At 47.4% G+C, this 25,309-nt stretch overlaps 2 protein-coding genes across 3 annotated transcripts in view; one reads left to right on the top strand and one right to left on the bottom strand.

The window, feature by feature from the left end:
* Window positions 1-1,243: 1,243 nt before the first annotated feature.
* Window positions 1,244-13,912, bottom strand: mrpl46 (mitochondrial ribosomal protein L46). 2 transcript variants are annotated; one of them, XM_072470572.1, is made up of 4 exons: window positions 13,649-13,912; window positions 4,784-4,982; window positions 2,051-2,227; window positions 1,244-1,602 (listed from the first exon to the last, which is right to left on the bottom strand). In XM_072470572.1, exons 1-4 carry the CDS (start codon window positions 13,883-13,885, stop codon window positions 1,340-1,342), a joined length of 876 nt encoding a protein of 291 aa, XP_072326673.1. In that variant the 5' UTR covers window positions 13,886-13,912; the 3' UTR covers window positions 1,244-1,339. The 2 variants fall into 2 exon arrangements, with proteins under 2 accessions (XP_072326673.1, XP_072326674.1); XM_072470573.1 differs by having other exon boundaries at window positions 2,054-2,227; window positions 13,649-13,909.
* A 432-nt stretch (window positions 13,913-14,344) lies between these two features.
* The window catches only part of mrps11 (mitochondrial ribosomal protein S11), a 47,871-nt gene continuing 36,906 nt past the window's right edge, over window positions 14,345-25,309 (top strand). The window contains exons 1-2 of the mRNA XM_072470574.1: window positions 14,345-14,472; window positions 20,718-20,831. Of these exons, the coding sequence (XP_072326675.1) occupies window positions 14,408-14,472; window positions 20,718-20,831 (179 nt within the window). The 5' untranslated portion in view covers window positions 14,345-14,407. The remainder of the gene's footprint in view (window positions 14,473-20,717; window positions 20,832-25,309) is intronic.

Here is a 25,309-nt window from a genome sequence, read left to right as displayed (position 1 = left end):
GCAGCTGACTTTCTCTGGCTTTGCAGTCAGTCTGGAATCAGCAGAGGTACTGGACTCTGTGGTAGTGTTTCACCATGTAATAACCGAATGTCCTCTATCAAAAATCCAGTTTATATTGAAAGTTGTAGGTGCAGTGTCTCCTTATTTTGAGATGGAGAAGTTGAGCAAATTATTGTAATCATTTGTACTAAATACGGCTCATTTTTCTGTTTAACATTAAGTAAATTAACCTTTTGGTTGGGAGCAGAATTTCAATCTGATGGAGTAAAGACATTTTCCATGTCATGAAGTAGGTGATACATTCCAGTAAGCAAGAATTCTCAATTAAACCCTGTAAATCTACACATATATGTTGGACAGAGAAATGCATGCTTTGATTTCCATTGATCTCAGGGTGTGCTTATTGTCGTGGGCAGTGATATGAATTCCAAACAATAATTTTCTTAAAACTCAATGGGATCTGGAAGCATTGGGTGAACTCTAGATAAAAGTAACCTGACCTGCAACCTCCAGCCTAAAATCCATTTTTAAATTCAAAATTCATGATTTGCCAAAGATATAGGGCGGGATTCTCCGCCGGCGGGAAGCTCCGTTTTGCCGGCGCCCGGGGGTTTCTGGACGGGGTGGGGCTGCCCCACAATGGGAAACCCCATTGACCGGCCGGCGTAATGGAGAATCCCGCCGGCGGGTCGGGGCCGAAATGTGGCGCGGCGGGGCGGAGAATTCAGTCCACAATATTTAAACAATCTGTCGGTCTTAAAAATCAGCTTCGGGTTTGAAACTAGTCTCAAGGCCCAGGATTTTGCTGGTTGGGAACAGACAAATCTAGGTCAGGGATGGGCACTCTCTGACTATCAGTTTCAGTGTAAGCTTTGTACAGGCAAACAAGAGAGGGAACAGCGTCTTCGAGTTGGGATTCCTTCAACCCTCACACCCTCCAATTGTCTGCCTTCCTTCCCATTGTGTTGATTCCTTACCGGGTCCAATTCAACAGTCAAGAGCAAACCTTCCCTAAATGGCTACATACCAAGTTTGATCATGTGTTTGAACTGATTCCCATATGCATACTTTCCAGCAAGAGGCCACAACATAGTTAATGCACAGAAGGACTCCAAGTTGATTTTTCCCTTCCTAACCAAGGCCAATTAAAACATCCCAATGACAATAATGGAGTACAAACCAGGTTTTGAACATAGGACATTCCCAATTAGAGTTTTGATCTTAATTGGAAGATAGCAGAAGATTCAGGAAATGTCCAAAATTTTATTTGAGAGACGTGGGAGAAACTTCATCGCATAATTTAATTTTCACAATGATGCCATTTTAACAAAATGAACTTTTACGGGTACATTGCCGCAGTATCAAAGATGAAGCGATTAACTTGCCGCAAGTATTTTGGTTTGAGGTAGTCCTTCAGTTCGCTCTTAGTTACCCATACATAGTCTCCTTTCCTTCTTGCCTTCAGGTCTCCATTCACCAGCAAGGCTTTAAAGAAAAACACTTTGGCCCCCAGAGTGTCGGAAGTCCTCATGGCCTTAGGATACTTGTATTTATAGAAACCAGCTGGAGCATTGCCCAGAAAAGCAGCTTGCAATTCATTTCCTATAAAATTTAAAAGGTGGGGAAAAAATAATTAAAAAGCGACATTCCAAAAAGCGACCATTATTGTGAAAAAGCAAATATAAATATATCAGGAATAGATATAATTAAAGGAGAAAAGACATCCGATTAGCAAAGGAAACAAAAGCGACATGTCAAGCCCTTTTTAAACAAAATAAAAACAGCAAGTTGTTGTGTAAATACACTGCTCGAGAGGATGGCAGAAGCAGATTCAACAGTAACTTTCAAAAGAAAAATCGGATAAATGTTGGAGGAGGAAAAATGAATTACAGGCCTTTGGGGGAGGGATCCGGGGAATAGGATTGATTGGATAGCTCTGCTAAAGCGTTGGCCCAGGCACGGTGGACTGCATGGCCTCTTTCTGTGCTGTCTCATACTGTGATTCTAACTGAACAGAATATTTCCTATAAAAAACTACCACAAAAGCTGCTACCAGATAGTGCAGACAGGGTGCGCTCTGCAGTCTGCCTCATGGTTTCTCCTGGTTTCCATTCACTCTGTGGCAGCAACCAGATCTCCTCATCTCCCACTTTTTCTTTCACCAGTAATGTCAGCTTCTCGTCCAATCGCCTGTTCAATGTCGACCTGTCGTCCTTCTTGTCAGCTTCTAAGAGAGTGGTAGAAAATCACATTTTGACAGTTTGAATAATTGTCCAGGCGACCAACGACGCAGTTTCAGAAACAATTCAGCAACTTCATCTCTAGATTTGTTTTCCAATCGAGGAAAGGTGTATTCGCATTAAATAAATCACGAATAGTTTAATTTTCCTCCTGAGAACTGATATTCTTTTATCATTATTGAACTTCCAATTCCATCATTTAAAACTAAACATCAAGATTTTCCACTTCAGCGAGGAGGTTTATTTTACCAAACACTGTTAGAAAATGAATGCTTTCTCCTCCTCTAATTTTTGCTCATTCTTCCAGAGGGTGCTGGCTGTTGCTGAGGTATTTTCACAAGCACTGGAAACCCTCCATTCCTTTGTCCAAGTGGTTATTCTTTCTGAAATATGACAGTGAGTGTCAAGATAAGTCAATTGTTGAGTACATTGTAGGAAAGTCTAATCTGCCAACATCCACTTGTGTACTGCTGTGGATTCAGGCGCAGGATCCCACGGAATCGCTATCTCTCTCTTGACTTAGGGACAGAGAAGTTAAATAGTTAACTTAGCTCAAGGGGCCGACACAACTGGAACTTTTCTAGTCTCTATGGCTCAGTTCCAAACCGCAGTTTTTTTTGCTCACTGAGCTCTTGGGGAACTCACAATATTCAGTTTTTAAAAGATGCATCAATGAGACTCAGTGGAGCCTTGTTTTCCTATCTGCTGTCCTTCTTATGCTCCTGGTATGCTGTTGTATGCTCTTCCACCTCCTATCGCTTTGTTCAGAATTCCACCATAAACCTCAGGGGGGGTTTGCTTCTTGCATAAATTCCAACAATGAAACTATTGGGAAAGTACAAGCTAATACACTTCGGACGAAAAATGTGAAAGGATGGGACTCTATTTACAAATGTAACAGACATTTTAGATTTTCAATAATTATTAGAAAGGCTGCTTTTGAAGCTGTACATAAGATCAGAGCCCTTTGAGTGTCCCTGCCGTCACTGTTCTCTCTAATAAATGAAACCCTTGCTTCAATGTATTATTCACAACATTTGAATGAAAAAATAAAATTGAAGCGGTTGTGGTTGTCACACGCAGTTTTAAAAGCCAAATAAGTTTTTACAATTTGTCCACTGAGTTTACAAATGATGGACAGTACAATTCTAGCAAACATATTCCACCACGCTGACAACAGAGGCTGGTTGAAAACAAAACTTCAACCCCGTGTTTCAGAAAAGCCTTTTAGAAGGCTTTTAATACAGGGGCACGGTGGCAGAGTGGTTAGCACTGCTATCTCACAGCGCCAGGGATCAAGGTTCGATTCCGGCCTCAGGTGACTGTCTGTGTGGAGTTTGCATTTTCTCCCAGTGTCTGCGTGGGTTTCCTCCGGGTGCTCCGGTTTCCTCCCACAGTCCAAAGATGTGCAAGTTTGGTGGATTGGCCAATCTAATTGCCCCTTAGTGTCCAAAGATATGCAGGTTAGGTGGGGTTACGGGGATAGGGCGGGGAGTGGGCCTAGGTAGAGTGCCCTTTCAGAGGGACGGTGCAGATTCGATGGGTCAAATGGCCTCCTTCTGCTCTGTGGGGATTCCGTGATTTCTATGATGTGTAACTTGACCAGAAACCGAGTCCTGAGACACATACAAATAGCGAATGCTGAAAGTTCCTTCAATTCAAAATTGCATTCCAGCAGGAACTTTATGGCGAAATTCAACGATATTGCAGCCTTCTACCCAAGGCAATAAATGTTAAAGATCAGTGAGGCTGCAATTTAAAGTTTGCCACACTCAGCAAGATGCGAATGTACATCATGAGTCTTATTCAACTGCATTCTCCAATACAAGCAGGCTACCTGACAATCTTTTACTTTTAATTACGGAAACATGGCAAAGGTTCTCGGCCTTGCTGCAGCACATGACACGGCAGCCAAGTAGCACCCCGGGCCACACTAATTTATTCCGGGACAATCAGAAGGGTTAAGACTGCAATGGAGACAAGTGAGTTTGGTGATACAAAACGGCCCATCAAAATGGCAATTCTTGGAGATTAGATCAATTTGTGAAGACAAATGAATACACAGATTATTATAATTAAGTCAAGGAATTGACCCACAAACTATAATTAATTAAGAAATGTCTAAAAGTCCAAACCTTCCAACATGTGAATGTTGAAAATTCCAAGAATAAATTCCGATTTACTAGATGTTTTCTATCATCCCTCACATTCCTGCCCTACCACCCAAGGGTGAAAAGAGCAGACACGGAGAGGAATGAAAAAAAAGCGTCAGGATTATATGGAGGACGGAAAGACTAGAGGGAAGAGCACTTACTACAAGTTTGAAGGCTCTGGAAAAATGAGTTGAAGTAGGAAATGGGTGACCATGTAACGATAAGGAAAAATAAACTGTGGAATCTGATTCAAATGCAATTCATTTTCAATCAAAGAAAAACATTGGATGGAATATGCTGCATCCCTGGCCGAAAATGTGGTGTGCAATGAGCACATAGAGCTTGGAGCACTTTCGGATTGAATACTGATGAACAGAAAAAGACACATACCTTGTTCTCTATCAGCAGCTCTAAACTGTCGGAGTTTCTGTTCCCACATGTCTTCCAGATCTTGGGCAGTCACAATGTCTTGGCCAACATCCTCTTCCTCCTCCGAATCATAATCCTCTGCCTGCCTCCAACGAATTTTTTCTTCATCTTCAAAGACTTGGAGCTCGTGATCAGAGTAGAGGCTTTTCTCCAGCTCTACCTACAAAACGTTAAGGGAAGTCACCGGTATTTCAGGAACTTGGTCGGGGCTGAACATTAAATTTTCCTAAAACGTAGCCTACACGTTTCACAACAAGCAGGATAAAACTTAGAAATCGTTAGAACGATTCAGGGTGCACTCACGGCATTTGGACCTGAAAACAAATGTTTGGCATCAACATCACTACAAAGTTAGTGATCTTCCTGGTTCAAATCTTGAGGGCAGCACGGTAGCATGGTGGTTAGCATAATTGCTTCACAGCTCCAGGGTCCCAGGTTCGATTCCCGGCTTGGGTCATTGTCGGTGCGGAGTCTGCACGTTCTCCCCGTGTCTGCGTGGGTTTCCTCCGGGTGCTCCGGTTTCCTCCCACAGTCCAAAGATGTGCAGATTAGGTGGATTGGCCATGCTAAATTGCCCTTAGTGTCCAAAATTGCCCTTCGTGTTGGATGGGGTTAATGGGTTATGGGGATAGGGTGGGGGTGTAGGCTTGCGTAGGGTGCTCCTTCCAAGAGCCGGTGCAGTCTCGATGGGCCGAATGGCCTCCTTCTGCACTGTAAATTCTATCTATCTATGAAATGTTAAGTGTAGGACTCATGCTGCTACAACTTGGGAGTCAAAATTCACGTTACCTGCCCTTGGTAATTTAATCAGTCATTTTTTAAAAAATCCTGTTTTCTCTATTTCTGTTAAGACTGAATCAATGGTGGTCCTCTCATACCTCATCTGTGCAGTCATTCTTCAAGTGTGCATCTAGTCATGCAATGTCAGAAAGCTTTTTGACTGTGAAAGCAATCACAGCCAAGTTTGATAGTTTTCGCTTTTAGGCACTTTCACCATAAATTATAGTATGACAAACAGCAATACCGTACAATTAAGATTCCTAACCCTCCCCCACTCCCAAAACTCTCTCTGGCCCAGGGGCACAGAGGCCAATAACAGCACCCATACCACCGTCCCAACAAATAATTCAATACAAAGATGAAACCTGATAGACAGGTAGTATTGTACCACACCGGGCATAACGTTTTAAAAGACAAGTATACTTTGTCCTCATGGTGATTAATCAGTAGAAGACAAGCAAACTATTTTTCTATTCTGTTGGTAATGCGGTGGTTATTTAACTCACACTAGAGATTGGTGTTCAGGGCCATGAATAATTTTCACAACAGGGTTAACTGTACTAGCACAGGTAAATTAATTATTATCGTCGATGCTTAAACTGTATCCGCCAGGGATTTATACCTTTCCCGTACTGGCTGAGGTTATTCATGAAGGCCTCGCCTTCTGAACCTTGAGAATCACAGAATAATACAGCACAGAACAGACCGTTCAGTCCATCGAGTCTGCACGGACGCATGAAAAACACCTGACCTGCCTACCTAATCCCATTTGCCAGCAGTTGGCCCATAGCCTTGAATGTTAAGACGTGCCAAGTGCTTATCCAGGTACTTTTAAAGGATGTGAGGCAACCCGCCTCTACCATCCTCCCAGGCAGTAATTTCCAGACCGTCCGAGTAAAAAAGCTTATCCTTAAATCCTCCCTAAACCTCCAGCCCCTGACCTTGAATTTGTGCCCCCTTGTAACTGACACTTCAACGAAGCAGAACAGCTGCTCCCTGTCCATCCTCCTCATAATCTTGTACACCTCGATCAGGTCGCCCCTCAGTCTGCTCTGCTCCAGTGAAAACAACCCAAGCCTTTCTACCCTCTCTTCATAACTTAAATGTTCCATCCAAGGCAACATCCTGGTGAATTGCCTCTGCACCCCCTCCAGTGCAATTACATCCTTCCTATAACTTGGCAACCAGAATTGCACACAGTACTCTAGCTGTGGCCTCACCAAAGTTCTATACAACACCAACATGACCTCCCTGCTTTTGTAATCTATGCCTCGACTGATAAAGGCAAGTGTCCCATATGCCTTTTTCACCACCCTATTAACCTGCCCTTCTGCCTTCAGAGATCTATGGACAAACATGCCAAGGCCCCTTTGTTCCTCGGAACTTCCCAGTGTCATGCTATTCATTGAATACTTCCTTGTCACATTACTCCTTCTAATGTGTATCACCTCACTTCTGAGGGTTAAATTCCATCAGCCACTTTTCTGTCCATTTGTCTATTCTGTCTACATCTTCCAGTAACCCAAGACACTCAATCTCACTGTTAACCACCCGGCCAATCTCTGTGTCATCCGTAAACATATTGATCCTATCCCCAACATAGTCATCCATGTCATTTATATAAATGGCAAACATTAGGGGACCCAGCACAGATCTCTGTAGTATGCCACTGGACACTGGCTTCCAGTCACTAAGGCAGTTGTCAGTCATCACCCGGTCTCCTACAGCTAAGCCAATTTTGAATCCACCTTCTCAAGTTACCCTGTTTCCCATGTGCATTTGCCTTCTTTATAAGTCTCCCGTGTGGGACCTAGCCGAAGGCTTTGTTGAAATCCATGTAAACTACATCTACTGAACTACCTTCATCTACACACCTGGTCATATGCTCAAAAAATTCAATCAAATTTGTTGGGCATGCCATGACCTCCCTCTCACAAAGCCATACTGACTTTTCCTGATCAAACCTTGCCTCTCCAAATGGAGATAGATCCTCGCCTTTGTAATACAGTTTCCCAACCATTGACATAAGACTCACTCATCTGTGGTTCCTTGGCTTATGTCTACAACCTTTCTTAAATATGGCGGCACAGTAGCAGTGGTCAGCACTGTTGCTCCACAGCGCCAAGGTCCCAGGTTCGATTCCCAGTTTGGGTCACTGTGCGGAGTCTGTACGTTCTCCGCGTGTCTGCGTGGGTTTCCTCCGTGTGCTCCGGTTTCCTTCAACGAGTCCCGAAAGACGTACTGTAGATGATTTGGATATTCTGAATTCTCCCTCAGTGTACCCGAACAGGCACCCGAGTATGGCGACTAGGGGATTTTCACAGTGACTTCATTGCAGTGTTAATGTAAGCCTAATTGTGACAATAATAAAGATTATTATTATTATTAGTGGGACAACATTAGCTGTTCTCCAGTCCTCTGGCACCTCCACCGAAGCCAGAGAGCAATTAAAAATTTGGGTCACAGTCCCTGCAATCTCCTGCTTCGTTTCTCACAGACTCCTGGGACACAATTCATCCACTTTTTCGTCTACTTTTAAGCCTACCAACACCTCCAATACCTTGACACTTCCTAAGATAATTTGCTCAAGGACCTCAGTTTCTCTCCCAGAGTTCTATATCTACCTCCACATTCTCCTGGAATAAGACAGAAATGAAGTATCCGTTCAACACCCTACCAATATCCTCTGGCTGCACCCACAGATTCCCCCATTGGTTCCTCGTCTGAGGTGTGGTGATCCTCAAGTTAAATCCCCACCAGTCAGCTCTCCCCCTCAAAGGGGAAAGTAGCCTATGATCTTCTGGGACTATGGCAACTATACTTACTTTATACCCTTGTGAACAAATTATATTATTACAAAGAAATATTCCACAGTCACGTTATCAATACATATTGAAAATAATATGTCCCTCAACCAACATCACTAAAACAGATCTGCTCATAATCACAGTGCTCAACACAATACAACATAGAATTTACAGTGCAGAAGGAGCCCATTCAGCCCATCGAGTCTGCCCCTGGAAAGAGCACCCCACTTATGTTCCACACCTACACCCTATCCCCATAACCCCACCTAATCTTTTTGGACACGAAGGGCAATTTAGCATGGCCAATCCACCTAACCTGCATATCTTTGGACTGTGGGAGGAAACTGGAGCACCTGGCAGACACCCATGCAGGCACGGGGAGAACGTGCATACTCCTCACAGACAATGACCCAAGCCAAGAATCGAACCTGGGATCTGGTGCTGTGAAGCAACCGTGCTAACCACTGTGCTGCCTTGCACAAAATTGAAAAGGAAAAAAAAAAAGAACCTGCATTTATATAGCACCTTTCATTTCTTTTTCAAATTTAGTGTACCCAATTCATTTTTTCCAATTAAGGGGCAATTTAGCGTGGCCAATCCACCTAGCTTGCACATTTTTGGGTTGTGGGGGCGAAACCCACGCAAACATGGGAAGAATGTGCAAACTCCACATGGACAGTGACCCAGAGCCGGGATCGAACCTGGGACCTCGACGGTGTGAGGCCGTGGTGCTAACCCACTGCGCCACCATGCTGCCCATATAGCACCTTTCATGACCTCAGGATGGCCCAAGTGATGATTGATGCAGGTAGAGCAGTGGATGTTGTCTATATGGACTTCAGTAAGGCCTTTGACAAGGTCCCTCATGGTAGACTGGTACAAAAGGTGAAGTCACACGGGATCAGGGGTGAGCTGGCAAGGTAGATACAGAACTAAAAGGCAAAGAGTAGCAATGGAAGGGTGCTTTTCTAATTGGAGGGCTGTGACTAGTGGTGTTCCTCAGGGATCAGTGCTGGGACCTTTCTGTTCATAGTATATATAAATGATTTGGAGGAAAATGTAACTGGTCTGATAAGTAAGTTTCCAGACGAAAAAGGTTGGTGGAATTGTGGATAGCGATGAGGACTGTCAGAGGATACAGCAGGATTTAGATCGTTTGGAGACTTGGGTGGAGAGATGGCAGATGGAGTTTAATCCGGACAAATGTGAGGTAATGCATTTTGGAAGGTCTAATGCAGGTAGGGAATGTACAGTGAATGGTAGAACCCTCAAGAGTATTGGAAGTCAGAGAGATCTAGGTGTACAGGTCCACAGGTCACTGAAAGGGGCAACACAGGTGGAGAAGGTAGTCAAGAAGGCATACGGCATGCTTGCCTTCATTGCCCGGGGCATTGAGTATAAGAATTGGCAAGTCATGTTGCAGCTGTATGGAACCTTAGTTAGGCCACACTTGGAGTGTTCAATTCTGGTCACCACACTACTAGAAGGATGTGGAGGCTTTAGAGAGGGTGCAGAAGAGATCTACCAGGATGTTGCCGGGTATGGAGGGCATTAGCTATGAGGAGCGGTTGAATAAACACGGTTTGCTCTCACTGGAACGACGGAGGTTGAGGGGCGACCTGATAGAGGTCTACAAAATTGAGGGGGATAGACAGAGTGGATAGTCAGAGGCTTTTCCCCAGGGTAGAGGGGTCAATTACTAAGGGGCATTGGTTTAAGGTGCGAGGGGCAAGGTTTGGAGGAGATGTACGAGGCAAGTTTTTTTACACAGAGGGTAGTGGGTGCCTGGAACTCGCTGCCGGAGGAGGTGGTGGAAGCAAGGACGATAGTGACATTTAAGGGGCATTTTGATAAATACATGAATAGGATGGGAATGTATGGGATTCCCGTACCAGCCTCCCCGAACAGGCGCCGGAATGTGGCGACTAGGGGCTTTTCATAGTAACTTCATTTGAAGCCTACTTGTGACAATAAGCGATTTTCATTTCATTTTCATTTCATTTCATTAGAGGGATACGGACTCAGGAAGTGTAGAATATTTTAGTTGAGACGGGCAGCATGGTCGGCACGGGATTGGAGGGCCGAAGGGCCTGTTCCTGTGCTGTACTTTTCTTTATTCTTTGTTCAAGTGATTTATACCCACTAAGTACTTTTGAAGTAAGTCACTGGTGTACAATATGAAATACCAATGTGTGCACTGCAATCTACCATAAAAAGCACCAAGCAGATAATCTGTTTCAATGGTGTTGGTTGAGGGTTGAATATTGGTCAGAACACCAGGGAGAACTTTTTTGTCATTCAAAGGACTGTCATGGGATCTTTTACAACTACCTGAGAGGACATAAGGTTTAACATTTCATCTGAAAGAGGGCACTTCCGATTGCACAGCTGGAATGCTTGCCCAGATTATTCCTCAAATTATTATAAATTCTTAAACAGGATGTGGGGCCAGGATTTTTTCCCTTGTCGAATTGCCCTGGAGAAGGTAGCGGTGAACCACTTTCTTGAAAAAATGACTTGTATCTCTATCTTGCTTTGCATGACCCACCAGATGTCTCAAAGCTTTCACAGCCAATTAAGTACTCTTTGAAGTACTTTGCAGAGTGGAAATTGTGGCAGCTAATCTACATACAGTGAATTGCCGTAAACAGCAATGCAATATTGATCGGGTGACATTTGGCTGACATAGAAATATTGGTCAGGACCCCAAGGATCACTCCCCATTGTTTTAGTCATTCATAGAATATGGGTGTCATTGGTTAGACCAGAATTTATTGCCCATCCCTAATCACCCTTGAGAAGGTGGTGGTGAGCTGCCTTCTTGAACCCCTGCAGTCCCTGTGTCGGTACACCCATAATGCTGTTAGGGAGGACGTTCCAGGATTTTGACCAGCTGACAGTGAAGGAACGGTGATTTCCAAGTCAGGATAGTGAGTGACTCGGAAGGAGAATTTGCAAGCATTGATGTGCCCATGTGTCTACTGCTCTTGTCCTTCGAGATTTAGATTTGTCACGTGATAAGTATTGTTCTGCGTACAGTCCAGGCAGATGGTACCATACATGAAAAACACAAGACATACGATAAATACACAATGTAAATACATGGACATAGACATCGGGTAAAGCATAGAGTATAGTGCTACAACAGTAAAGATGCGTAGAGAGATCAGTTCAGTCTATAAGAGGGTAATTCAGGAGTCTGGTAGCGATTGTAGGTTTGGAAGGTGCTAGCTAAGGTGAGTTCCTGCAGAGCATCTTGTAGGTGGTACCCACTGCTGTCACTGTGCATTAGTGCTGGAGGGAATGCATTTTTGTGGATGGGGTGCTATTCAAGCAGGCTGTTTTGTCCTGGATGGTGTCAAACTTCTGGAATGTTGTGGAGCTGTACTCATCCAGACAAGTGGAGAGTATTCTATCACACTCCTGACATGTGCCTTGGTAGACAGGTTTTTGGGAATTAGGTGGTGAGTTACCCAGTGCAGAATTCCCAGCCTGACCTGATCTTGTAGCTGCAGTATTTATAAAGCTGGTCCGGTTCAGTTTCGGGTCAAATAACCCCCAGGATGTTGATAGTGGGGGATCCAACGATGGTAATGATATTGAAGTCAAGAGGTGATAGTTAGATTCTCTCTTGTCATTGCCTGGCATGGATTACACTGCTCCGCTGCAAAATAGTGCCACAGGAGCATTTACATGAGTTTAGTGTCCCATCTGAGCGCAGCGTCCTTCGGGACTGCGCCAGAGTGGGAATTGAACTCAGAACCTGCTGACATTCCAAAGATGTGCAGGTTAGGTGGATTTGGTCAGGATAAATTGCCCTTTGGGATGGGGTTACAGGGCGGGCCTAGGCAAGGTGGTCTTTTGAAGTGTCAGTGCAGACTTGATGGGCCGAATGGCCTCTTTCTGCACTGTAGATTCTGGGCGGGATGGTGTGATCCTGAGGCTAAGTGCTGACGACATCGGAAACACTGTCGCGTTTCTCGACGGCGTCAACACATCCTCAGGAACAGCAATTCTGGCCCCTACAGGGGGCCAGCACGGCACTGAGCGATCCACACCGCTCCAGCTGCTGATCCTGGTGTCAACTGGGCGCCGCGGGGTCCGTGCATGCGCAGTGGCCCCGGGGCCAACGCGCGCATGCGCAGTGGCTCCCTTTTCCACGCCGGCCCTGACGCAACATAGAACATACAATGCAGAAGGAGACCATTTGGCCCATCGAGTCTGCATCGACCCACATTAAGCCATCACTTCCACCCTATCCCCGTAACCCAATAACCTCTCCTCACCTTTTTTTGGACACGAAGGGCAATTCAGCATGGCCAATCCACCTAACCTGCACGTCCTTGGACTGAGAGAGGAAACTGGAGCACCCGGAGGAAACCCACGCAGGCACGGGGAGAACATACAGACTCCTCACAGTGACCCAGCGGGGAATCGAACCTGGGACCCTGGCGCTGTGAAGCCACCGTGCTATCCACTTGTGCTGCCCTAACGTGGCGCAGGGCTACAGGGACCGGCACAGAGAGAGGCCCCCAGCCAGAGAGGCCAGCCCGCCTATCGCAGGCCTGGCCACATTGGACACCCCCCGCCCCCCGGGGTCGGGTCGGACTGGACCACCCCCCCCCCCCCCCCCCCCACCAGGCCGCCCCCGGACCCTTCCACGCTGAGGTCCCGCCGGCTGAGTGCAGGTGTGAAGAGCACCGGCGGGACTCGGGTTTTTTACGACGGCTGCTCGGCCTATCCTGGGCCGAGAATCGGAGGGGGAGAATCGCGGGCCGGTGACGGGGCGGCGTGGCGCGATTCGCGCCGGTCGCGGGGATTCTCCGGCCCGGCCGTGGGCTGAGAGAATCCCGCCCCCTTATGTAATATGTACATGCCTCAGAAGTGAGCGCTACCAACTGAGGCAAGACTGACCTGAAATGGGTACTCGTGGAAAAGTTGTCTCAAAATAAAAGCAAATTATTGTGGATGCTGGAATCTGAAACAGAAAATACTGGACAATCTCAGCAGGTCAGACAGCATTTGTGGAGAGAAAAGGGTGGTAACGTTTCGGATCTGGTCTTTGACTCAGATCTGCTGACTTTCAATGGGCAAAGTTACAGGTAAATAAATATTTGAGGGTGCAACCCCTGCAGCCCATGGTCTAAGTGAAAGATGTAATATTTGAATGCCTGCACCGCCAGCTTGAGTGAGGAGCTCGCGCGCACTCGGATGCGCGTCCCCGTGCGCGCACCCTCACCTGTTCCAGCAGCTGCGCGAACGCGCTTTCCATCGGGTTCTTCTCCCGCGACAGGGTGGCCGCACGCTGCAGGCACACCGCGCCGCAACGTTGCCAATCCTCCAGCCTCGGGGTGTGGCCTGGGCCGCCCGCCACGGAATGGAGCCACGAGCCTGGCCGCCCCGTCCCCTGCCGGCCGCCAGCCCCCAAAGCCCGGCCGCCGAGCGCGGGAAGGCGGCGCAAAGTCGCCGCCGCCATCTTGCACCAGGAACCGCCACCAAAGGTGGGCGGGGAGGGAGAACCCAGGCGCAGGCGCCGGCACCGCCGCAATCAACACCTGCCGCAATGCCATCATCATCTCACACTGGCAGAACGTCTAAATAAATGCCACGAGACAACCTCAGCACGGAACACCTGAGAACTGTGGCATAATCCATTGGAAATTCTTCATGCGTCCCCTATAAATAAATAGAACAGTCGGACCCTGGTCGTGGACAGTACCAAATGATTTGGGGGGGGGGGGGGGGATTGTTTGCGCTCAGGTCAAATACTTCAGGATAAATGCGTACATATGAACCGGAATTGGTGTAAAAGGGATCTGAAATACATAAATATTTTCCTCCGTTACTTTACGTTGCATTTTATGTCTTAAAGAATGAATAAATATATATCTGTTGTGGCAGACCCCCCTACCCCGCGCTGTGTTGGCGGGAGCAGGGGATCTGGTGGGCCTACCCTGAGCAAAGTGGACCGGATCATGAACACACCCCTGTATTAACGATGCTGGGGACACAGGGTGTCCTGAGGTGGCTGGGTCGGAGGCTGCTGCAGGCTCCGGGCGGCTGGTGAGTGGAGGCGCCCTCACTGTGCGGACGGGAAGGCGGGTGGGCCGCGTTTCCATGGGGACGGCAGCCCCCCCATTCAGTTCCACTTGGTCAAGTCAGTCACCGCCTGAGGAAGGTCGCCTGCCCTCAATCCCAAATCAGTTCCTTTCACCATAAGATTTAGGAGCAGAATTAGGCCATTCGAGCCATCCATTGAGTGCTCCGCCATTCAATCATGGCTGATATGGGCAGCACGGTAGCATTGTGGATAGCACAATTGCTTCACAGCTGCAGGGTCCCAGGTTCGATTCCGGCTTGGGTCACTGTCTGTGCGGAGTCTGCACGTCCTCCCCGTGTATGCGTGGGTTTCCTCCGGGTGCTCCGGTTTTCTCCCATTGTCCAAAGATGTGCAGGTTTGGTGGATTGGGCATGATAAATTGCCCTTAGTGTCCAAAATTGCCCTTAGTGTTGGTTGGGGTTATGGGGATAGGGTGGAGGTGTCGACCTTGGGTGGGGTGCTCTTTCCAAGAGCCGGTGCAGACTCGATGGGCCGAATGGCCTCCTTCTGCACTGTAAATTCTATGAAACTATGATATTTTTCTCATCCCGATCCTCCTGCCTTCTCCCCATAACACCTAAAATTGAAAATCGCTTATTGTCACAAGTAGGCTTCAAATGAAGTTACTGTGAAAAGCCACTAGTCGCCACATTCCGGCGCCTGTTCGGGGAGGCTGGTACGGCCTGATCCCATTATTAATCAAAAACCTACGTCTATCTTAAAGACATTCAGTGATTTGGCCTCCACAGCCTTCTGTGGCAAAGAGTTCCACAGATTCACCACCATCAGGCTGAAGAAGTTCTAAAGGATCATCCCTTTAGTCTGAGATGGTGTCCTCTGGTTCTAGTTTTTCCTTCGTGGAAACATCCTCTCCACGTATGCTCTATCCAGATCTCGCAGTATCCTGTAAATTTCAATAAGATCCCCCCCATCCTTCTAAACTCCCAACGAGTACAGACTCAGAGTCCTCAACCATTCCTCATACGACAAGCTCTTCATTCCAGGGATCATTCTTGTGAATATCCTCTGGGCTCTTTCCAAGGCCAGCACATCCTTCCTTGGATATGGGGCCCAAAACGACTCTCAATACTCCTAACGGGGTCTGACCGGAGCCTTATACAGCTTTTGCTCTATTTATTTATCTTGGTGAACCACAAGCCTTTCCCTTGTATCAATCAAATGACCATACAACCAGTTAGTTAGTTCAAAAGATGGTTTATTTACATACACAAGAGTTATCTCAACATGCAAACACAATATCTACTAAGAGTTAAACTACACCTAGGGCAGCATGGTAGCATTGTGGATAGCACAATTGCTTCACAGCTCCAGGGTCCCAGGTTCGATTCCGGCTTGGGTCACTCTGTGCGGAGTCTGCACATCCTCCCCGTGTGTGCGTGGGTTTCCTCCGGGTGCTCCGGTTTCCTCCCACAGTCCAAAGGTGTGCAGGTTAGGTTGATTGGCCATGATAAATTGCCCTTAGTGTCCAAAATTGCCCTTAGTGTTGGGTGGGGTTACTGGGTTATGGGGATAGGGTGGAGGTGTTGACCTTGGGTAGGCTGCTCTTTCCAAGAGCCAATGCAGACTCAATGGGCCGAATGGCCTCCTTCTGCACTGTAAATTCTATGATAATCTATGACACCTATCACCTGTAATAGCCTATACTTAACTTCAGGGTGACCGGCACTGTGCAAATGGATAAAGGCCTTTATCTGGATTTCACTTGGCTGGTTCGAAGAAAGTGACTCTGTCTCTGCTGGGCTCATCCATCAGGTAGCAATTGTTGGTCTTGAACTTAACTGGCTGTTCCTGCTGCAATTGGGTGGCACAGGCCGGATTCAAGAGAGACACAACACATGGCTGTGTTCTCTTTTGTCCCTCTGGGATTTCGCGCTCTTTGGGGCGGTCCTTAACCTTGGACCCAATAGTTCGACAGGGCTCTGATCACTCTCTTCGATTTTGGCCAATAAAGGGGTGGGTGCCTTGGTAGCTGGGCGGGTCCTTAGCGGTCATTGACCTTGGCAGTTGTGCTTTCTGAGTAAGGGGAGTGGCGCCGACCAGTCTGTGGCTGTACCGGTTGCTTGATTGGAGTTCTATTGTCCTGGGAAAATGGGCCATTGAAATGTAAACGAGCGGGGGTTTCGGTCAGGTCTGGTTACCTGTGTTTTAGATACACATAGGCTGTGTATCTGTCTGAGTCCTGGGTTGGCCATAATTCCCATGGTCCTTTGCAGGTGGCCATCTTAGATTGCGATACAGCCTCAGAAGTGCATCCCTGCTCTTGTATTCTAGCCCTCTTGACATGAATGCAGACATTGCACTTGCCTTCCTAACTGCAGACTGAACCAGCACATTAACCTTAGGAGAATCATGAACAAGGACTCCCAAGTCCCTTTGTGCCTCTGATTTCTTAAGCATTCCCCATTTAGAAAATAGTCTATGCCTAAATTCTTCCTTTCAAAGTGCATAACCTCACACTTTTCCACATTGTATTTCATCTGCCACTTCATTGCCCACTCTCCTTGCCTGACCTTCTGCACCCCCCCTTGCTTCCTCAATACTACCTGTGCCGCTACAGATCTTTGTATCATCTACAAACTTAGCAACAGTGCCTTCAGTTCCTTCTTCCAGATCATTAATGTATATTGGGAAAGGTTGAGATCCCATTACAGACCCCTGAGGCACACTAGTCACCAACTGCCGTGCTGAAAAAGACCCTTTTATCCCTACTCTGTCTTCTGCCAGTCAGCCAATCCTCTATCCATGCCAGGATCTTACCCTGAACACCATGAACTCTTAACTTATTTAACAATCCTCTATGCGGCACATAGGAGGCAAAGGCCTTCTGGAAATCTAAATAAATTGTGTCCACTGGTTCTCCTTTGTCTAACTTCCTTGTTACCTCCTCAAAGAACTCTAACAGATTTGTCAGACATGACCTCCCTTTGACAAAGCCGTGCTGACTCAGTCCTATTTTATCATGCACTTCCAAGTACTCCGTGATCTCATCTGTAATAACGGACTCTAAAATCTTACCAGTGACCAAAGCCAGCTTAACCGTCTTCTGCCCCCCTCCCTTCTTAAACAGTGATGTTACATTCGCCACTTTCCAGTGCTCTGGGACCCTTCCTGCCTCCAGTGATTCCTGAAAGATCACCAACAATGCCTCCACAATCTCCTCAGCTATTTCTTTTGGAACCCTTGGGTGTAGTCCATCCAGTCCAGGTGATTTATCTACCTTCAGACCTTTCAGTTTCCCCAGAACCTTCTCCTTGGTGATGGCCACTGCACCTCGTTAGCCCGCTCCCAATCTCTAAATTCAGAATCCCCATGGCGCAGAAGGAGGACATTCGGCCCATCGTGTCTGCACCAGCATTAATAATAATAATATTCTTTATGTCACAAGTAGGCCATCCAGACTGGAGTTGTTGGCTCCCTTCTTTCTCCCGCCACAGAGGTGAGGCTGTCAGACCTGCTGAGGTTGTCCAGCATTTGTCTGTTTTTGTTTCCGATTCCAGTGACCTGCATCTTCGTGTCTGTACTGGCTCTCGGCAAATGAGCAACTCACTCGCCTCCCCACACTCTACCCATGGGTGGCACGGTGGTTAGCACTGCTGCCTCACAGCTCCAGGGACCCGGGTTCAATTCCAGCCTTGGGTGATTGTGTGGAATTTGCACTTTCTCCCCGTGTCTGCGTTGGTTTCCTCTGGGTGCTCCGGTTTCCTCCCACAGTCGCAAAGATGTGCAGGTTAGGTGGATTGGCCATGCTAAAAAATAGCCCCTTTGTGACAAAAAGATTAAGTGGGGTGACTGGGTTAAGGGGATAGGGTAGTGGTGTGGGCTTAAGTAGGTAACTTTCCAAGGGTTGGTGCAGACACGATGAGCCGAATGGCCTCCCGCAATGTAGGGATTCTATGGATACCCATGCACATTCTTCCTGTTCACTTCAAATGCTTCTACTTCCATCAACACACTCCCTCGGGTGTGTCTGCTGATTTTACCGTAATTACTTCAAAGATAGTTCGCAGTCACATAGCATCTTTCATAACCACCAGATGTCTTAAAAGCACTTTAGAGCTAATTAACCTACTGTTATAATGTAGGAAAAATGCAACAGCCAATTCATGCTCATGCACGCAAGCTCCCACAAAAAACTATGTCCAAATAATTTATTTTTGTGACATAAATATTGAGGAATAAATATTGGCTAAACTACCGGGCATTACTCCCCTGCTCTTTTTGAAATACTGCCACATGAGCTTTTACATCCATCCACCAGAGTAGGCAGACGGGTCTTCGATTTAACGTTTCACCCAAAAGGCAGCACTGCCAACAGTGCAGTGTCAGCCACGTCTGTGCTCAAGTCCTGGGGCGGGATTTAACAGATCATCTGGCCGTTAGTACAAGATTATATTGTTTTGTGTGCAAATAAACTGCTGCGTTTCCTAGATTACAACATTGGTGACTTCAAAAATATACTCAATTGATGTAAAGTAATTTTGTAATGTCCTGCAGTCATGAAAGATGCCACCTATGTGAAAGTAATTTTCTCATCTGTTATAAATTCAGATTTGTACAAAAGTGCAAAAGTATACTGTCCCGCATTCTTCAAACTCCGAGGTCCTAACTGATCTAGTTCTTGCTCTCTAAGCATTGTTTTTATCAATAAATCCTTCCAAAGAATAGGCTAATTCTTTTTCTGCTATCTGCTGCCATCTCTTCATCCCTTCCTAAACATGTCCAGACATCACCCTTCCACTTGCCCCATCGCTAGTTACAGCACCTTCAGCCACCCATCTCAATCCTAACTCTTAGAACTTAGTCTCTGAAGCTCTTGCCTTTCTCCAACTTATCTCTGATCAATCCTTTGGCCAACCCTTCTAATCTTCTCCTGGCTCAGATTTCCTTATTCTTAATTCAAAAAAATGCAAACTAATGCAAGTAGTTATTAAATGACCAATTAATTTGATTTTGATGATGTTTGAGAAGGAATGCTAGCCAAAACATGGAGACCCTCCCTGTTCTCCTAATAATTGAGCTATGGCACCGTTAATACACATTTTTAATTATTTCACGGTCGAGGGCATCGTTCACTAGGCTACCATTTGTTGTCTATCTCAAATTGACCCCGAGGTGGTGGTGGTGAGCCGCCTTCTTAAACCACTGCCGTTCAGGTGTTGTAGGTAAACCCATAGCGGTTGGTGTTATCATAGAATTTACAGTGCAGAAGGAGGCCATTCGGCCCATCAAGTCTGTACCGGCTCTTGGAAAGAGCACCCTACCCAAGGTCAACACCTCCACCCTATCCCCATAACTCAGTAACCCTACCCAACACTAAGGGCAATTTTGGACACTAAGGGCAATTTATCATGGACAATCCACCTAACCTGTACATCTTTGGACTGTGGGAGGAAACCGGAGCACCCGGAGGAAACCCACGCACACACGGGGAGGATGTGCAGACTCCGCACAGACAGTGACCCAAGCCGGAATCGAACCTGGGACCCTGAAGCTGTGAAGCAATTGTGCTATCCACAATGCTACCGTGCTGCCCACAGTGACAGTGAAGGGACGGTGATATAGTTCCAAGTCAGGATAATAATCTTTATTAGTGTCACAAGTAGGCTTGCATTAACACTGCAATGAAGTTACTGTGAAAATCCCATAGGCGCTACACTACGACGCCTGTTCAGGTAAACAAAGAGAGAATTCAAAATATCCAATTCACCTAACAAGCACATCTTTCGGGACTTGTGAGAGGAAATTGCAGCACCCCGGAGGAAACCCATGCAGACACGGGGAGAACGTGCAGACTCCGCACAGACAGTGACCCAAGTGGGAATCGAACCTGTGACTTGGAGAGGAATTTGCAGGCATTGGTTTTGAAGAAACCAGTCTTATCCAAGATCTTTCCCAAAAGGCAGCACCTTTGATAATGCAGCAGTTTTCAGGACTGATATAAAGAAGGACAATGTTTGACCGACATGTCCTTAAGCAAAGTAGCAGGTTTGAATCCTGGAGTCTGTAGAGTAGGAGCATAGAGATGGGGTAAAGTTTCACCCTGAAACGGCGATGGTGTGATTTCTGAATAATGCAGTAATTTAAGTAAATTCAATCTATTTTCTTTGCTTAAATCTTTACTGTGTGGAGTTTCATTTATATTCATGCTAACTTGGTTTATGTTTTCTTCTCCCGGTTCTCATGTTAGTTCAGTGGAGAGCCAGTGCCGTCTGGTACACACAGGTTCACAGAAGCTTCAAGAGGTAGCAGAGGAGAGCAACTCTACAGAGCTAACACATGCCAGGCATTCAGCAGATTTCAGGTAATTCACCTCCTTTATCAGCTGCACTGTTTTAAACTTGATATTGGGGGGAACCAAATGTCTAATTTTGAACCTGACAGTTAAATTTCAGGAGTGGCTACCAGAAATTCTGATGTTTGAAAAATAAATGGGAATATCCTGTTTTCTGAGACAGGTGGGTGAATTCTCCCTCCTGGGACGCCTGAAGTACATTTCCCGATGGGACGGAGATTTGTAAAATCGGCGTCGGGCATCGGTGGGTGCCGATTTGTTTTCGATGCTCTGACCCACCACATGATCCAAGTTCCATGCCTGCGTGCCAGCGGAAGGATGTAAATGAATCTTAATGACCGATTTGCATCCATTTAGCGGGCCCAGCACCCTAATCTCAGGCCCTAGGTGATTCTCCGGTCGCCAGGGCCACGAATCACGTGGAACGGGATTAAAACAGGTCTCACTAAACGTGAGCATTTCAAGGTGGGCTCGCAGTTGGCCAAGGGGATAACTCCCCTTGTCTCTTTCGTTAGTGGGTCTCTGTGGTGGGTCCCTTTAGTCAGAAGGTCTTTGTGGGGGGGGTCGGGGCTTCCTCTAATTAGAGAACTTTGTGGGTTACTTGGCCCCTGGTGGGGGGGGGGAAATCTCCCTATTCAGAGGGTCTCGGGGGGGGGGGGGGGCGGGGGTGTCCCTGGCAGAGGCGTGGGGGACGTTTCCCTATTAAGGGGGACCCTGGGGAGGGTATCCCTACATTAAGGGAGTCCTGGGGGAGGGGGGTGGTCCGGTCACCCCTGTGCTTGGGGGCAGGGGGGGGGGGGGGGTCACTCAGGCATTCTGGGGGTGGGGGACTGCTATGCGGGCGTGGCCAGCTACAGGACTTCGCTATCGGGCTGCCCACTCAAAATTACAGGAATGTTGCACAGTTAGGGATACAGAATTGCTTTGTGATTTACGATCCCACGGGTAATGTAAATCGGTTGCAATTTTCCTCCAGTGGGAGAACATAGGGCGGCATTCTCTCCCCCCCTCTCCTCTACACAGCCCCCCCCCCCCCCCCCCGGGCCGGGTGGGAGAATCGCCGGGGCGCCACGCGAATTGCGCCACGCCGCCCCGACCCCCGCACGCGATTCTCCCACCCCCCGAAACCAGCGCCACGCGAATCGCACTGGGCCGCTCGGAGAATCGCCGCAAGCGGCGATTCTGCCGAGCGGCAGGCAAAGAAAATGACAGTTCCGCCGGCGCCGTTGTAACCTGCTCTTGGGCCGGCGGGACCTGGGGCTTGAAGGGCTGGGAGCGGCCTGTGGGGGGGGCGGGGGGGGGGGAGTTCCAACCCCGGGGAGGCCCTCCGTAGTGGCCTAGTATGCGATCGGGACCCAGCGTTCGGCTGGCCGGCCTCTCTGTCGGCGGGCCTCCTTTCTTCCGCCAGCGAGCCTGGATCCATGCGCCATTTTTGTGCGGGTCGGACTGGGGGAGGACGGCCACCGCGCATGCGGTAGTTGGCGCCGGCCCAACTGCGCATACGCGGGACCCAAGGTGCCGCGTCTTTTACGCTGCGCCGGGTCTCTGACGCCACGCCGAGGCCCCGCCCCCCTAAAATCGCGTGACGCCCCTGCTAGCCCCACAGAGAGAGGAGAATAGGGGTCTGGGAACGGGCGCCGATGTCGGAGTAAAACACTCCGGTTTTTACTCCGGCGTCGGCACTTAGACTCACGTTGGGAGAACCTCGCCCATAGTCTCCCATACGGAGAATCTCACCCGGGATCTCGATAAAGGCCGCAAGGAAAATGTTCTGGCTTTCCAGGTGGTATCAGATCCTGTTTGTGTGTTAGAAATTGGACTGGTTCACGCAGTCTTCAAAATGCTCAGTCTGGCTTTGAACCGCTCATAAAGTGCTCATGTGTTCCTGTCTGGAATTGTACAGAGCTTTTTCAGATACCCTCCATTCAATGCTGTACAATTGTAGATCTGTAGCAGGCAGCCCAACAGTTGCTTTCCAGACTCCGGAGAACAGAAAAATTAGCCAGGCTCACTCTGTATCGCCCCTTTTTTGAATGTGACATTGAGTGAGAAAAGGATTGGACTCTACTCTGATTTCTCCCTTGTTCAAATGGCTTGCTGATATTCACTTTCTAAAGAAGAAAGAGTTGGTCTTTATAGTCTGTGCTGAGAGTACACCAAATTGCTTTATAGCTGACACATTACTTATGAACTGCCGTCACTGTTTCGTGGACAATCACAGCAATCAAAATTGTACACAGCAAGATCTTCCAAAAAGAACAGGATAATGACCAGTTAATCTGCTTGGGTGGCATTTGGTAAGGGGGAAATGTTTCCCACGGAACAGAGCGAACTCCCTGCACATCTGTTGAAATGTGCCATGAAATCTTTAATATTCGCCTGAACAGGCAGTTCAGCCTGATTTAAAATTTCATCCAGAAGACAGTACCTCTTATAATTCAGCTTCTCCATAAGTACAGCTTACATTATGTGGTTAAGTTCCTCTGTGGGATTCTGATTCAGAGATGAGTGTGCCAGGAATTGGGAGTAATCCATTCGGCCCCTTGAGCGTTCTCTGCCATTCAATTTAATCATGGCTGATTTGTATCACAGCTCTGTTTACTTACCATTTAAGTGAATGTGCTTTCATTTAGCCAAACCGCTAGTATGGAGAATGATCCTCTACGTAAGGAATTGGAAGGTTACCTGTGAAACACCAGTCCAGCAGGAATCAATTCCTTAAGATGAGGATATTTGGGAAGAACAGAGTAAGGAATTTGCTGTTGCATCTTGTAAGCATAGAGCAAAACCATTCTGTGCTGATGGAACTTAAAATAATTTAGCTCAAATTTGTATTGTGTGACTCACTCTCACCTTTTCCACCTGGCTTTATGGTGAGTGTCATAGAACTCTCATTCACTTCATGCTTACAGATTCTTCACAGCATGTCAGTTATTGTAAAGATCAGAAGATTCAAATAACTGCAATTAAACAGGCAAAGCTTGGTCATAGTCAAAAATGGGGTGGCATGGTGGCACACTGCTGCTTTACAACTCCAAGGACCTGGGTTCAATTCCGGCCTTGGGTGACTGTGTGGAGTTTGCACGTTCTCCCCGTGTCTGCGTAGGTTTTCTCCGGTTTTCATCCACAGTCCAGGTATGTGCTTTAGGTGGATTGGTCATGCTAAATTTCCCCTTAATATCCAAAGATGTGGAAGTTAGGTGGGGTTGCGGGGATAGGGCAGGGGTATTGGCCTGGGTGGGGTGCTCTTTCGGAGGGTTGGTGCAGACTCAATGGGCCGAATGGCCTTCTGCACTGTAGGAATTCTATGGTACTGAATTTTGAAGTTTCTCAGGCCAACGGGTTTCACCATGAAGGACAAGGAAAGATGCTGATCCTCGATGGCCTTTGTAAGTAGAGCAGACGACTCAACACTGCATTTCATAGAACTGGATATTGATAAAAGTGATGACATTGCTTGTAGGGGGTTGGGATTGAAGGCGCTAGCAACAGCGTCAGTCCCAACGGCCCTGGGGAAATATTCAGAGACTCCGGTAGTAATAACTTTGTTGAGAATTTGGAGGCAGTCTCGCCAGCACGAATGGATTTAGGACACTAAAAGATTTGTTTCTTTGGGGGTCGGATTGCAGGATTAAAGGAGCTAGGAGCGAAGTATGGGCTGGAGCAGAGGGAAATATTTAGATACATGCAGGTTCGAGACTTTGCCAGAAAGGAGATGCAGAGCTTACCGGTAGAGCCGGCCTCCACATTGCTGGAGGAGGTGCTGACGACAAGGGGACTGGAGAAGGGGTAGTGTCGACGGTTTACGGGGCTATTTTGGAAGAGGAAAATGCACCGCTGCATGGGATCAAGGCAAAGTGGGAGGAAGAGGTGGGAGAGGGTATGGAGGCGGGGTTCTGGTGTGAGGTGCTCCGGAGGATGAACACCTCCACCTCGTGCGAAGCTGGAGGATTACTGGAAGGAGGTTTTTAGGGTAATCTCTAAAGTGGTGTATGTGAAACTGGACCTCGGCCCTCGGGAGGCCATATTCGGGTGTTGGACCAGCTGGGGTTGGAAACGGGTGCGGAGGCAGATGTCTGGATCAACGAGCCTTTGCCTCGTTGATCGCCCGAAGGCGGACCCTGTTGGGATGGAGATCAACCTCTCCATCCTGTGCCCTGGCATGGCGGGAGGACCTGCTGGAATTCTTGACTCTTGAGAAGGTCAAATTTGAACTGAGGGGAAGGGTGGAGTGGTTCTACAATTCATGGCCGTTATTCATTGTGCACTTTCGAGAATTGGATTACGTCGAACATTAGTGAGGGGGCGGTTGGGAGGATTGGGTGGAGGGGGACTGTATGTGTTAATGGTGACTACGGATGATTCCTGATTCCTTTTTGTTATTTGTTTATGTTAACATGTTTGGGGGTTTGATGGGAGGATGTCATTGGTATGGGGATTGACATTGCATTCGTTACTGATTATTGTTTATTGTTGGTGGGTGTAAA

This window comes from Scyliorhinus torazame, chromosome 12 (assembly GCF_047496885.1).
Source record: "Scyliorhinus torazame isolate Kashiwa2021f chromosome 12, sScyTor2.1, whole genome shotgun sequence".
NCBI classification, from domain to species: Eukaryota; Metazoa; Chordata; class Chondrichthyes; order Carcharhiniformes; family Scyliorhinidae; genus Scyliorhinus; species Scyliorhinus torazame.
This window is presented reverse-complemented; position numbering and strand designations above follow the sequence as displayed.